At 37.4% G+C, this 15,627-nt stretch overlaps 1 protein-coding gene across 5 annotated transcripts; it reads right to left on the reverse strand.

Moving 5' to 3' along the window:
* Positions 1-619: 619 nt before the first annotated feature.
* On the reverse strand, positions 620-14,488 carry LOC116175137 (peroxisomal acyl-coenzyme A oxidase 3-like). 5 transcript variants are annotated; one of them, XR_004146249.1, is made up of 10 exons: positions 14,342-14,488; positions 14,004-14,294; positions 13,808-13,955; positions 2,997-3,171; positions 2,686-2,947; positions 2,414-2,639; positions 1,945-2,372; positions 1,369-1,656; positions 855-1,318; positions 620-798 (listed from the first exon to the last, which is right to left on the reverse strand). XR_004146249.1 is itself a non-coding variant. In XM_031493246.1 (9 exons), the coding sequence occupies exons 1-9, from the start codon at positions 14,456-14,458 to the stop codon at positions 1,220-1,222; spliced, it is 2,034 nt and encodes a 677-aa protein (XP_031349106.1). In that variant the 5' UTR covers positions 14,459-14,488; the 3' UTR covers positions 620-1,219. The 5 variants fall into 5 exon arrangements, 3 of the variants coding, with proteins under 3 accessions (XP_031349106.1, XP_031349107.1, XP_031349108.1); XR_004146250.1 differs by having other exon boundaries at positions 620-801; XM_031493246.1 differs by having other exon boundaries at positions 620-1,318.
* Between the last annotated feature and the right edge of the window lie 1,139 nt (positions 14,489-15,627).

The following is a 15,627-nucleotide window of genomic DNA, read 5'->3' on the forward strand; positions in this document are numbered from 1 at the left end:
AGATGAAATGATTTTCGGTGACTGCTCGGACGGTAGACACTTTTAACTTAACAAGAAGAAAACCTTAACGAAATGGTCCGCCGTACAACATTGCTTCCTTTTTCCGAAATCGAACACGCGTTAAACTTCTCACACATCTTTGGTGAACTTGCTTCGGCACAGATTTACTATAAAAATGCGTTTTCAACCAATCAAATAGAGCCAACTGCCCCAGAAATTAGCGCAAACTAAATACACGCTCTACAACCGTCGCGACACTAGCAGCAACAGATACCACTTCTTCCACCATAAGATAAACTCCTGCCACAAAATTTGTCAAATCAATCGCCAATCACAATCAGATTAGATAATCACAACTTCGAAGGAGTTCCCACTTACGCCGAAATAATGCGCGCATTGTAAAACACCTGCATCTCCTAGCAGCGATAAGAACGCGTGCATTAATTAAATTTCATCCGATAAAAACTGTTTATGGCAACCTACCAGATGTCCCTACGTTTTAACACGCATTTTTGCGTTTTACAATTAAATACACGAACCTAAATAAACAATTTAAACAAACCTCTAAAAGCAAAAATAGACACTGATTCAAAATATCAAATATAATAAACGATCTTTGTGCTTATGTCGTTTAATAATCCAACAGATTTACACTTAATAAATTGAAACTTTCCCATTGTCATTATTTTTGGAGGTTGTCTACACAAGAATAGGAATTTTTTTCCGTCAAATTTCGCACTCGTCCCGAAGATAACGTACGGAAAGTCAACTGTACCATCGGATCGTTCTGTTTCCATACTTCTAAACGAAGCGGGAGATCAGATCAATTGTTACCAGAAGATTATATTACTCACGTTAATTACTGCAAGTTATTTTAAATTTTTTATTTGTATAAGGCAGTGGCCGATTATTTTTAGAAAGGTTCGTAGGAAATTTTGTTTGAAGTAATTTTAATATTCCTAAAGGGATCGACCCGTGGAAATTATTTGCATGAAACAGATTTATTGATAAGAACCGAACCCAACAAGGTATTTGGGGTATTCTGGTTCAATGATTGAGATTTTTTTATTTTATTTCAGTGATACCATTCCTCTTGAACGTTACAGTACAATCTCCAAAAGCAAAATCAAGCATCAAGCGTTATTCAACTTATAAAGTAATTTCTTTGCCAACATAGCAAGATTGAGTTAAAATACGTTTCATTCTATAGAAGCGTAATTTAAAGCTTTGAAACACATCCATGTATGTCATCCTTCCACTGGAATTTCGCGTACGTTCCGTACGTTTGCGACAATACAGATTCCAATCGCTCATGTACCTAGAAATTAAATATTATTTGTCTCTTAGTACTTCATGAGCAATACTCACCTTACCATCAGAATGTCCCAGAACGGAATTTAGCAGGCAGTCGTCAGGTAGAATAGCGTCGATTAGCGAGATAGCATCGTCCGTTAGGCTTCTGCAGAGTGCTAAAATCGCCTCCTCGATGTAGTGTCCAAAGTTGGGGTCATTTGTGTAATTGCCTTGGTAAAAATAATGTGCGTACTTCCGTAGATTCCAAACTCCGAACAAGGACAACAACTTCAGTAACACTTCCTTCGAAGAATAATCGGTTACACATGAGATGACTTCGTTCGCAGTTTGTACGACGTAATGCTGAAACAATTATCACAGGAAACGTGCATAAACCTCTCGCCAGGAAAGATTGCCGGTCAGAGAACACTTGATTCCGGTCTACAATCTAGGTTTTTCTAAAGATGTGAGCGACTTCCGGGAGAGTATCGTGTCAATGTTGAACAAAAAGACTTCGTTTAACATTGGTACGATCCTATTCCGGAAGTCGCTCGGATCTTAAGAAAAACATAGATTGTAAATCGACACACGGTATGCTGTGACCGGCAATCTTTCCTGGCGAGAGTTATACTAATTGCTTTGAGTTGATACCAAAAAGTAGACAGTTGCCAATGATTTAGAGAAGTACACTTGGTTACTATTGTTGACAAAAAACGTACTGCTTTCCTGCTTCCGTAGCGACACCTGCTTGTCGTACGTCAATTTTAAGAGATAACAGGTTAGCCACCTGTAATACGCTACAATATCTGAAATAAAGGTGGTATAGTGAGCGTAGCAGTGAACACTTCGAATGGCGGTAAAATTAGCAAAGCAGGTGACTGAAAACCTCTGTTTCAAGATTTCATCTGTTTCTGATAAAAAATTTGCGGTGGAAAGTGGAAACTGAATCGTCTTCCCTTGCAGTGCGCTGGTCCAAAGCTTCAACAGCCATTTCGACGTCTGCTGGATTAGTACGTTATTGTCACCTTCGTAAGTGTAGGCGGGATCGGATATCAGGAGGATCTCTTCCAAACCGGAAACTGAATTCGGAAGTTGTACAGGTTCAAAAATGTGAGCTCACCTGTCAGATACGCATTATCAGCAGAAACCTCCAGGCATTTACGTATACAACCCCTGGCGAGCCACGTGTATACGGGTTTGCCGGCGGATGTGACCGCGTGAAGTTCAGTTCCTAATTGCACTGAGGTTTGATCCGAGTTTAACAGACGTTTTTGTATCGTTTCCAATTCAGTGTGGATAATATGCCCCATGTATGCGATGGCTAAACAGGGAAATAACCGAACTTGCTGTAACAACGTTGTTAGTTACTCGCATAATTTTGCTTATGGGTACATGCGCTGGATTTTTGAGCATGGGTGCTTGCTTTTTGCTTGATACTGCCGTATATCTTATCGCGATGGCCACTGCGTGTCTTACGAGTGCGGTGCTCACACCTAAGGTCTTTACGCGCCCACTTGATAATGTGCTCAATATAATTCCAAATCGAGCGATGGGATCCGAAATGCGACTACTGTAAATGCCATCGTCGCTAACATCGGCTAGTCTGTTAAGGAGGCTGTCTTTAGGTATGCGATAGTCGTTAAATATGATAAACCTGCAAGAGAAGGTGTAGGTAAGCTATTTTCTGAATATTAACAATCTACCCATTGTCCAACGCCTTTAAACCTATCTTTTCACCAAGGTCTGTTACGCTTACACCTGGATACGGTAGCAGAGTACGCGGACTTCTGATTGGAACTACAAACGTGTGCATCCCATGGTTTACTTGGTCGGGAGTTACGAGCTGAGCATATAAAATTATATGCGTAGCTACATAACCTGCAAAGTGTAGACACCCATTATTGGTTTACGTTCATATCTGCAAGCGGCGAGGAAAATAAATAGCATAGTGTGATACAGAAGAGCGGTTTGCACTTTTTTTTTTAACTCGCACTACTATATCCCCTAACTACTAGTTGCCTTGGAAACCGCGCGCGTGATGGATGTTCAAGGTGAATTTTCAATGCACTGTTTAAGAAAGTTTTCCTTTTAATTAATCGTTATATTTCCCTGAGCAATTACTGCTAACACTTTTTTAGTGCTTTCGTCACTATCAACCTTGCGGGTGCGACGACGGACGTCAAGTGTACTACGACTTGTGTGATACTACCAAAACCAAAGACACTGTAAACACGACTAGCAATGACACAGACGAGATAGACGAACATTCAGAGGGATTATCGTTATCATTATTATTATTATGGTCGGTGTTTCTTGTGAGAGCTCAGGTCTAGCCTGGTTAACTAATCGCACGGATTAAAATCAAGTAACGATTAGTGTCTGTGTCTGTGTCTGGTGAGGTTATGTAGGGTCCTAAAAAAAAAAAAAATCACACACGTACATTTAAATCTAGGGATAGTATGTAATTCATACTTACCAACATACCTATTGATGGGCACAATAGCCAACGCTATCAGGAAAGAGGAAAACAAAACAAAACAAAAAATCATTATAATAATTCCTGTAATTTTATTAAATGGAGTTTATTGTGTAAGTGTTTCTTTGGCTTTGCGTTTGGGTTGAATACGAGTGGGTTGTGATAACGTGGTGTGTTTGTGGGAAGGAGTTTTGTGTTTTTTAACTGTGCTAGGGCGTGTAACTTTATTGGGTGGACCTGTCTTTGTAGTGCATGTTGCGTTACTTGTATTTATTGTGTTTCTTTGTTCTTGAGGTTGTATTTGTGTTGTTGCTTGGGTTATTCGTGGAGATATTACAGTATTTTGTGAGCCTGTAGTGCTGTTTAGGTTTTTGCGTTTGGGTTGAGTACGAGTGGGTTGTGATAACGTGGTGTGTTTCTGAGAAGAATGCGTTTTATGTTTTTTAACTGTGCTAGGGCGTGTAACTTTATTGGGTGGACCTGTCTTTGTAGTGCATGTTGCGTTACTTGTATTTATTTGCGTTTGTTTGTTCAGGAAGTTGTGTTTGTGTGGTTGGTTGAGTTAAGGGTGGAGATATTACAGACTACAGTATGTTGTGTACCGTGTTGTGAGCGAGTACTGTTGTTTACATGTATACGTTGTGGATCATTTGTGTATGTAGTATCTTGTGTTATGTTTAGAAATTTACGAGCAATATGGCATGTGTTGATAATGACTGCTTTTTGTAAATGTTTGTATGTGTTTTTGTCTAAACCTAATAGTTGTAAATTGTGGTGTATTGTCTTTGGTATAACTCCAGTAGCACTAAGAATAATGGGAACTATAACAGTAGATTTCATTCTCCACTGCGTCTTAAGCTCGATAGCTATATCGGTGTATTTGCAGTGTTTTTCTGCATGTGTTTTAGTTAAGTTGTTAGTGTTGGGTATGGCAATGTCTATAATACAAATGGATTTTTGTGTTTTATCTATAAGTGTAATATCTGGTCTATTATTGTGGATAGTTTTGTCTGTGAGTAGTGTCCTGTCCCAATATAATTTGTGTGTGTTGTTTTCAAGTATGATCTGTGGCGTGTATTTGTAGTATGGTGTCGTATCTGTTATGAGATTGTGTTTAAGTGCTAATTTTTGATGTATGATTTTAGCTACCTGATCGTGTCGATGTTTGTATTCAGTTTGTGCAAGTCGTGTGCATGCCGATATTATATGTTGGATTGTTTCTGATGTTTGTGAACAGAGTCGACAAGAATCATTTGTCACTGTTTTATCTTTATGTATGTGTTTTTTATAGTTGCGTGTATTAATGACCTGGTCTTGTATTGCTAACATGAAACCCTCAGTCTCCGGGAAGATATCACATTCAGACAACCAAGTGTGCGTTGCTATAGAATCAACACAATCCTGACTAACCTCTTGCGGAAATCGTCCATGTAACGGCTTTTGGTTCCATGTCTGTATGTTATTTGTGATGTATGTAAGTTTGGATGGAGGTGGGAGTATATTAGTTTCGTGTAGGTTAAGTGGTGTGTAAGATTTGTCTGCATATGTTACTGTTTTGTGTAGGACTGAAGTATCTGATTTGTTATAAAAGTATTGTCGTAAATTGTGTATTTGTGTTTGGTGCAATACTTTTATATCTGTAAGTCCTCTACCTCCTTCCGAACGAGGAAGGTAAAGTCGTATAGTAGAGGAGTGAGGGTGATGTATATGGTGTTCTGTTAATAGTGTACGTGTGTTTCTCTGTATTTGTTCTAAATCTGTATTTGTCCAACGTATAATCCCAAAAGAGTATGTAAGTACTGGTGTGGCATCAGTGTTAATAGCTTTGATTGTGTTTCTACCGTGTAATTTTGTTTTAAGTATACTGCGTATCCTTTGTAGGTATTGTGTGATAAGTGTTTGTTTTATACTCGTATGTTTAATGTGTGTGTTTTGCTGAAAACCAAGATACTTATAAGTTTCATTCTCGTCCATGGAATTTATTAAATTACCCTGTTCGAGCTCATAATCTAAAAGTTGTCTTTTACCAGCTGTGATGTGTTGCGTTTTACATTTATCGATTCCAAAGTCCATTTGTATGTCACGTGAAAATGTTTCCGTAATGTGTAGAAGGTGATTAAGTTTTGTGCTTGTGGAAGAGTATAATTTAAGATCGTCTATGTAAAACAGGTGTGTAATGTTGTGATGTATTTCGTGGTTATGTTCAATATTGTACCCAAAGTTAGTAGTGTTTAACAAGTATGAAAGTGGATTAAGAGCAAGACAAAACCAAAGCGGACTTAAAGAATCGCCTTGAAAAATTCCTCTTTTAATTTGTATTGGGTCAGTAATAAGTTTTGTGTCGTTTAGTGTAAGTGTTAACGTAGTGTTCCAACATGACATTATGTAATTGAGGAATTGTGTAATATTGTTGCTGACTTTGTATATTGAGAGTGCTTGTTGTAACCAAGAGTGTGGTACTGAATCGAATGTTTTTTTGTAATCAATGTATGCAGTGTGTATGTTTCGTTTGTTATGTCTGGATTGTTCAAGTATTACAGAGTCTATAATGAGTTGTTCTTTACAGCCTCTGGAACACTTTGTACACCCTTTTTGTTCTTCGTATAAAATGTTGTTATCAGTACAGTGTTGGTATATTTTGTTTGTAATGCATGATGTAAGGATTTTGTATATTGTAGGAAGGCATGTAATTGATCTATATTTAGATGGGTCCTGTGTATTGTTGGGAGCATGTAAGTGATACCTTGGGAAAAGAATGCAGGAGTGCGATCTGGTGAATTAAGAAGTTCAGTAAATTGTTGTGCAAGGTAATAGTGAGTGTAGGTAAAATATTTCCACCAAAAGTTGTGAATGTTATCAATGCCTGGACTTTTCCAGTTATGTAAGTGATAATAGTTTGAATGATGTCTGTTGTAGTGATGTTTGTGTTATTCATAGGGGTAATGTATTCAGTGCGTGTGGTTTCTGTGGTAATCCACGGGGCGTGTGGATTGTGTTTAATGTCTTTGGTCCATAAGTCCATAAGTATTATTATGGTCGGTGTTTCTTGTGAGAACTCAGGTCTAGCCTGGTTAACTAATCGCACGGATTAAAATCAAGTAACGTAACGATTAGTGTCTGTGTCTGTGTCTGGTGAAGTTATGTAGGGTCCTTAAAAAAAAAAAAATAAAAAATAAAAAAAAAAAATAAAAATCACACACGTACATTGGACATCTAGGGATAATGTAATTCGTACTTACCAACATACCTATTGATGGGCACAATAAGCCAACGCTATCAGGGAAGAGGAAAACAAAACAAAACAAAAATCATTATAATAATTCCTGTAATTTTATTAAATGGAGTTTATTGTGTAAGTGTTTCTTTGGCTTTGCGTTTGGGTTGAATACGAGTGGGTTGTGATAACGTGGTGTTCTTCGGTGAGGATGGAGTTTTGTGTTTTTTAACTGTGCTAGGGCGTGTAACTTTATTGGGTGGACCTGTCTTTCTAGTGCATGTTGCGTTACTTGTATTTATGGTGTTTCTTTGTTCTTGAGGTTGTATTTGTGTTATTGCTTGGGTTATTGGTGGAGGTATTACTGTATTTTGTGAGCTAGTAGTGCTGTTTAGGTTTTTGCGTTTGGGTTGAGTACGAGTGGGTTGTGATAACGTGGTGTGTTTCTGTGAAGAGGGAGTTATGTGTTTTTTAACTGTGCTAGGGCGTGTAACTTTATTGGGTGGACCTGTCTTTGTAGTGCTTGTTGCGTTACTTGTATTTATGGTGTTTCTTTGTTCTTGAGGTTGTATCTGTGTTGTTGCTTGGGTTATTGGTGGAGACATTACAGTATTTTGTGAGCCTGTAGTGCTTTTAAGGTTGTTGCGTTTGGGTTGTATACGAGTGGGTTGTGATAACGTGGTGTGTTTCTGAGAAGAAAGAGTATTGTGTTTTTTAGCTGTGCTAGGCCGTGTAACTTTATTGAGTGAGGGCGTCTTTGTAGTGCATGTTGCGTTACTTGTATTTATTGCGTTTGTTTGTTCAGGGAGTTGTGTTTGTGTGGTTGGTTGAGTTAAGGGTGGAGATATTACAGTATGTTGTGTGTCATGTTGTGAGTCTAAAGTGCTGTTTAGGCTTTTGCGTTTGGGTTGAATACTAATGGGTCGTGATAATGTGGTTTGCTTCAGAGGGGAATCTCTGATTGTAGTATATGTTGTATCATTTGTTGTACTTGTTTGTTCGGTAAGTTGTATTTGTGTGTTTGTTTGGGTTAGAGGTGGAGATATTACAGTATGTTGTGTACCGTGTTGTGAGCGAGTACTGTTGTTTACATGTATATGTTGTGGATCATTTGTGTATGTAGTATCTTGTGTTATGTTTAGAAATTTACCAACAATATGGCATGTGTTGATAATGACTGCTTTTTGTAAATGTTTGTATGTGTTTTTGTCTAAACCTAATAGTTGTAAATTGTGGTGTATTGTCTTTGGTATAACTCCGGTAGCACTAAGAACAATGGGAACTATAACAGTAGATTTCATTCTCCATTGCGTCTTAAGCTCGATAGCCATATCGGTGTATTTGCGGTGTTTTTCTGCATGTGTTTTAGTTAAGTTGTTGGTGTTGGGTATGGCAATGTCTATAATACAAATGGATTTTTGTGTTTTATCTATAAGTGTAATATCTGGTCTATTATTGTGGATAGTTTTGTCTGTGAGTAGTGTCCTGTCCCAATATAATTTGTGTGTGTTGTTTTCAAGTATGATCTGTGGCGTGTATTTGTAGTATGGTGTCGTATCTGTTATGAGATTGTGTTTAAGTGCTAATTTTTGATGTATGATTTTAGCTACCTGATCATGTCGATGTTTGTATTCAGTTTGTGCGAGTCGTGTGCATGCCGATATTATATGTTGGATTGTTTCTGATGTTTGTGAACAGAGTCGACAAGAATCATTTGTCACTGTTTTGTCTTTATGTATGTGTTTTTATAGTTACGTGTGTTAATGACCTGGTCTTGTATTGCTAACATGAAACCCTCAGTCTCCGGGAAGACATCACATTCAGACAACCAACTGTGCGTTGCTATAGAATCAACACAATCCTGGCTAACCTCTTGTGGAAATCGTCCATGTAAAGGCTTTTGGTTCCATATTTGTATGTTATTTGTGATGTATGTAAGTTTGGATGTGGGTGGGAGTATATTAGTTTCGTGTAGATTAAGTGGTGTGTAAGATTTGTCTGCATATGTTACTGTTTTGTGTAGGACTGAAGTATCTGATTTGTTATAAAAGTATTGTCGTAAATTGTGTATTTGTGTTTGGTGCAATAGTTTTATATCTGTAAGTCCTCTACCTCCTTCCGGACGAGGAAGGTAAAGTCGTATAGTAGAGGAGTGAGGGTGATGTATATGGTGTTTTGTTAATAGTGTACGTGTGTTTCTCTGTATTTGTTCTAAATCTGTATTTGTCCAACGTATAATTCCAAAAGAGTATGTAAGTACTGGTGTGGCATAAGTGTTAATAGCTTTGATTGTGTTTCTACCGTGTAATTTTGTTTTAAGTATACTGCGTATCCTTTGTAGGTATTGTGTGATAAGTGTTTGTTTTATACTCGTATGTTTAATGTGTGTGTTTTGCTGAAAACCAAGATACTTATAAGTTTCATTCTCGTCCATGGAATTTATTAAATTACCCTTTTATTATTATTATTATTATTATTATAGAAATCGTATAATTATCAGTTATCACCAAATTTCCCGGGAAACATCGGACTGCACCCTTACTTACTCAAAGGTAAACTATACCAGCGACTAGGATCGTCTACGATTTGCTTAAAAAAGGGCAAAGTTAGGCAGAGGTATTTGTGGTTTTGTTGAGGGCAGAAGTAATTTTTTACGTTTCGATAGTGAGTGCAGCTTCGACAATTACAAAAGTGACGTACTCTTTTCTTATCGTTTTTATCGACTATTGCATCCATCTAGTAATAATATGATCGTGTTAGATTATTTGCCAATTTAACGGTATTCTCGTACAGCATGATTATTGCCATTTATAACCCATTCTAAATACAAATTGCCTATTTTTAATTATACTGGTCATACTTTGAATTGAATGCATAGAGATTCTACGTAAATATGTTGTTTCCCAAGTTACAGTACTCTTTTGTTCCAAGCGCTGGTTTTGCCCGCCAACCCGCAATATGAATTACTGACCGATTTACGTGTTTTATTTATATTTAGATATAGTATGTTCCCTTAGGGATGGTATTCAATACAAGTATGCAGAACTACATTTTAAATTATAATTGAATTTATTGCAGCACACTTCCCTTTTTTTGCATGAATATGTTACTGTTTATTAACAGGGTGCTTCATCTGGAAGCGAGTGACGTACGTGGCTACGCTTCGCGTCGCCACTCGTGCCACAAGATAGTCGTATTACAATAGGTCGCATTGTAACACTTGTCTTTCAATATACTATTGTTTATGATTATGTATGCGTGCGAGTTTGCCGATGGTTGCTCTATTATTTTTGTTATGTCATGATGTGTCTTTTGATCGGTTACTGTCAGTACTCATGGTAGAGAGCCTGGAGTTCGGCAATTTATAACCCGGCACTTTATAACTCGTTGGTTGGACTGGCCCTAGAGATGTGTGAATGAAAGGGTTGGGGTCCCGCTTAGTCGTACATGAGGGCGCAGGCAAGTCCCGGCCTCACTTGCGCAGGGATCTGCTAAAAGCATACGGCGTGTTCCCGTTGTGCCCTTTGTTTTTTTGTATCCTTCCTGTGTGAAATGCTCTTCTGAGAGGTCAACTCCTAGCGTTTTCATACAATACTGACATGTCATGACCAGAGCAACTAAAGACTACTCGGTGTGGGATTTGGACTGGCCATCCAATATCCAAACTTGTTATGTGAATTTATTGCAATGTTTTAATGATTGGTTTTTTAATGTTATGTGTGTGAAATATTGATTCATTAGGAATTCCAATGAAGCCTGTGATTCGACATTATATTAATTTACTTCCATCATAACATGCATTTATGTCATTACAGACAACTAATTTTGCTGTAAAGTTTAATATTAATTTGTTAGCCGGTTTTTTTCTTGGTCAGTTCTTTTTTCCCAGCCTATTTTTGTATTTGTACTCGGTGAACTACCATTTTCTAAATTTAATCTTGCAATGCGAATTATTTTGATTAAATCTCCGTTTTTAAAGCATGTACTTGTTTTATTTGTATTCCTTACTTGATCCTCACTCTGACAAGCAACACATATCTTGTAGCGACTCTTAAAAACACAACGTAGTAAGTGGTCCTATTATTTTGTTATTCTGGTTAGGTAGCTTTGTCTAGACGATCATGTGCCATGGGGTTCAGTTAGTTTGAGAGGGAAAGTTTTGAATTTAAATCTTGAGTGGCGCAGTCTCTCGGGGCTGGCCTGGGTACGTCACAGTGTTAATGCTAATTTTGCTCAATTTATTAAGTAAGTTCGAAGAAGAGCCCTCACAATGAGTTTTATCAGTTTATTTAATCGCGGTTTGATTAATGCACTCCTACCCAAAAATGTTCTTTCGTGTAAATTTTATCACTCGTAAATGAACGGCCTTGTTACAAATTAGAATAAAACCGGGGTCCCAACATAAATTTAAACTTGCACCTTGTCAATCTGATTTTACTTACACGCTTCTTAACGACGCGATTGAAATTTAGCAACAGTTAGCTGTTTTCTTTATTTCCACTCAAAAGTAGTTCAACTTTACAGCGACTATATGAACTCGCACGTGGTGGCTCTTGAATTTTCTTCCCCGCAAATCCTTGCAAATACACTAAATAAACTTTTTCGCACACACAATGGCACGCGCCTGCTTTTACAACTTCGCTAAGAATTCAATTTCAGCGCACTTAAAATGGTACATGATGGTTCGCGAAAATCAACTAAGAATGAATCTTCAACAGTAGAAAATTTCATGCGCAAGCAGTACACGTGATCGCTTGCAAATTCGTCCTCGAATCTAATTGTTAATGCAACCAAATAGTACGTTTCGACTCGCGAACTCAAGCAAGAGTGTCTCACTCTCCCATTTCTTTCGCTAATGGGGCCTTCCTTTCTGTACGCAAAGATCTCGACTTGCGTACTTTTTTAAACGACCAGTGAAGCAGCATTTTGGTCACGTTCTCGGCTTTAAAACAGAACGAAACGCAACTTTTAGGTCCCCAGAGATCTTGGGAACCGCGTTTGTTTTCCGCAAAACGTTGTTGTTATCGCTGGTTATCACCAGACATACTTTCAATCACGTTCGCTATGAAGAGGTGCATGTGTAAATTTTCCTATGTTGAACAGAATACTTTTCTTTATACTGGAGCGCCCACCCATTACATGAGCTATATGAATTTGTTCTTCTAATTTGCATAATGAAAGTAATGAATTTTACTGTTCGAGTTTGGTATGTGCAATGTGCATGACCTAAAGTTGCAATTATTTGTTAGTAAGATGCAAAAGCCGGATGGGCATTACTCAGCAGAAGAATGTGTTAGAAATGTGTTAGAAATCTAATACATAATCGGTTATTAACTCACACCCATTACACGAATCCAAACAATTGACGTTAAGATATATAGGGTGTCAAATCTTAGAAACTGTGGTCCAACAGTTTTTTTTTACTAGGCCACTGGATTCTGCGTAGAAATATCTGAAATACACAGTTTTTACTTTTTTTCTACCTTACATGGGTAGTATAAGATACGATAATATCCCAAAAAGTGAAACTTTTCGTTTTCACCCTGTATCTCAAAAACAAATGTAGCTAGATTGATTTTGTTTGTGGTATTAAAAGTCTCTATCATTAAAAACAACTGAAATACGCTGAATTAAACAATTGGTAACTAAATGCACAACAACTAACTAACATTAAAATGACAACTCAACAAATTTTTCTAATCCTCTGTCTATTTGAAATCAAATTCCCACATCTTACGAAATAAGTTGAGTCATTTTACATACAGGATTTCGAATACTTCAACCGAAATTACGAGCAACACGAAATTTTTTCACTGCAGGGTGGCTCGCTCCCATTGTTTTAACCTAGAGAAACGACACCCCCCTGTAGTTTGCACAACAATACTAAGAATGCAGAAAACTTCAGTCAGAAGAATTTATAGTCACATAAAAACAATTAGCCTGAACATCCAGGATCGTAACTTCTACTTAACAGGAACTACACCACGGCGCGGCGGCGGCGAAAAAGCGAACGGAAAAAGGCGAAAGATCCCAGGTCATAGACCACGGCAAAAAACAGAGGTTAACAAATTCTTCTTCTCACTTCCTTATTCTTTTGTTAAAACAACACCTGTGCCAACATCTGTTTACAAAATTAATCAACGTCTTAGCGATAAGCGTAACAAATCTGCGACCGGACAGAAACATGAGATAAACTTTTCAAATATTACGCAAATAAATTCACGGTGTATCTGTATCGGAATGTTCTGGTTTTCTTTAAAGCATGATAATAACTCTCTTACTCTCTATCTATGGTGTCGTAGAGCCCTACGATAGACGTCCTTATCATGGGGACACAAGGCGTTGTATAGAGAGTTAAATAATGCCATACAGATATTTCATGGGGTTCTTCAAATAAATAAGAAACACATTCAAATACATACCTACATGGTCTAAAGCGCGTCGTTATACAGGGTGGCAAAGTTTCAATTGTTTTTCTCGTATTTTGCGTTTTCTCTCTAAATGTTCTGTGATACTTGTTTCAAATTTGCTATATCAATACTTTTTAAAATCTCTACAATAGAGTATCAAAATAGTTAGTCTCAGTATACAGTGTTACATTTTCTTTTACACTCCGTATATCGAAAACGACGACTTTTAAACCAGGCATATGTGCTCGATTTTTCGTGGTCTGTCTGTCGTCTGTCTGTACCGTCAAGATCTCGGCCCCTAGGCCAACTAGAGATTTGGGTTTTCGGTAATTGACGAGTAGTATCATTCTCTGAAATATCTGCATGACATTAATTAACCTAAGAGCACTTTTAACTGAATTCTGTATGACTTACCCACATTTAACATCCAACACTTCGCCGCCAGAAAGCCTGGTGTATTTAAAACAAACTCTCTTGCATGTTTATCGTATACCGCTCTGGTTTGAATACAATTCGCGTCAGAGCCATGCCCAATTTCAGTTAGAGCAAGTGACCCTATGATCTGAGGTGATAATTTAAAGATAGACGAGCAAAAAACATGACCACCTACCTCTCCCCTTAAACTTCTTTTGGCAAGTTCTTGGTGACGCTCCGTACCCATTGTGGATATAGCATCCGAAAATAGATTAAAAACAAAGCCGGACTTTAGACTGGGGACATTATTGACAGTTACTTTAAAGTCTTTTTCAAGTGGCGCACATTCACAATTCCAGTTCTTCTTTATGTCGATACAGTCGAACATTTCCATTGTAGCGATCCTCTTTTGATTCCCCTGAGAAGGGGTCAACGGAGACTTGTGAAGCAAGGTGGGATGCTTTCTAAGTTCATCGTAGTATTTGATCTGTTGAGATCATACTATTTAGGAAGGGACCAGAACATAATAATTACCTGAAAATTAATCGACTCAGTGGAATACAAAATCGTTTTCAGTTTCTTCCACTCGAAAGATGCCTTTTCTCGGTAAATGTCTAAGGGTGATTTGGGAAAATCGTGCAAGGCACACATTATTTTTATGAAATTTGAAGCACAAACTAAGTAAATTTAAGCAAAAGTTGGTGTAATATTTCTCTTAGAGATAATAGAGTGCGTAGGGCAACGTTGATCACTGATAAGCATTTATAATCGAAGATATGCCAGAAAAACCGAAATTTGACGATTCCGTTTTTATTTTTTTCTTATGTTATTTGAACAGCTTAAAAAAACACTTTCTCATTGCCACTATTTCAGAAAATACCTATCGGATTTATTTTCCATTTTCCAGGAAATTTGTGCGATATGCATTGGCGCACGGTTAGGGTGTTGTGTGCGGATGCACCATCCTGTTAAAACCAACAGTTTCCATCTCTTCTCGTATTTTTTTATTTTTTTTATTTAACCCTAGCCTTTCGGTTTCGGGGACTCTTAGGTATGTACATAGCATATATATGATACTAAAAAAGTTTCGATATAAACAAATAGACTTTCTACTGCATTTTAATCTAACAACATCATAAATAGCTAAATAATGTTTATTCTTATTCCTCTCTTTTCGCTTCCTCTCTTCTCTGCAACGTCCTTCTCATCCAGTCGATTCCTCTTCCATCTTCCTATAATATTTCCTTTACTGTTTTGCTCGTCTTGGTTTTGCTGCATCTGTATATCACGTGTTCTATCGTCTCTGTTTCTTCCTTACATAGTCTGCACTTTTCTTCCTTCCATCTTTTCCCAATCCTGTTTTCATTTCCGTATCTAAATCTTGCAATGGTTTTTATATATTTGTTGTTCTTCTGTAGATATTTTGCCTAGTGTTATGTTTTTATTTTTTTGTACGTGCTATTGTAGGTACTGTTTTCTATTCGATTGATTTGGTATTGTAATTGGTTGTCTTTGTCTCTCTCGTTCATAATCATTGGTATATTTACTCCCTCTCTCCTTTTAATCTTTCCGCCTCATCTTCTGCATACCCATTCCTTTGGAAATATCTTCTTTTTTCTGTTCACTTTGATTTTTTGGTCTTCTTTCTCTCCTTGAGAGTTTCTTTTAGTAACCCGTTTTCTCCTTTTTCTATCCTTCGTATTTAACTGCTTTATATCCCGCTTCTATCCTCAACTTAGCTTGTTTGGTTTCCTCCAGAAGTATGTAAGTTGGGGTATCTCTTGCCAATCCTAGGATCCATTTTATGTATTTGTTTTGTA

This window comes from Photinus pyralis, unplaced genomic scaffold (assembly GCF_008802855.1).
Source record: "Photinus pyralis isolate 1611_PpyrPB1 unplaced genomic scaffold, Ppyr1.3 Ppyr1.4_LG6, whole genome shotgun sequence".
In the NCBI taxonomy this organism is placed as follows: domain Eukaryota; kingdom Metazoa; phylum Arthropoda; class Insecta; order Coleoptera; family Lampyridae; genus Photinus; species Photinus pyralis.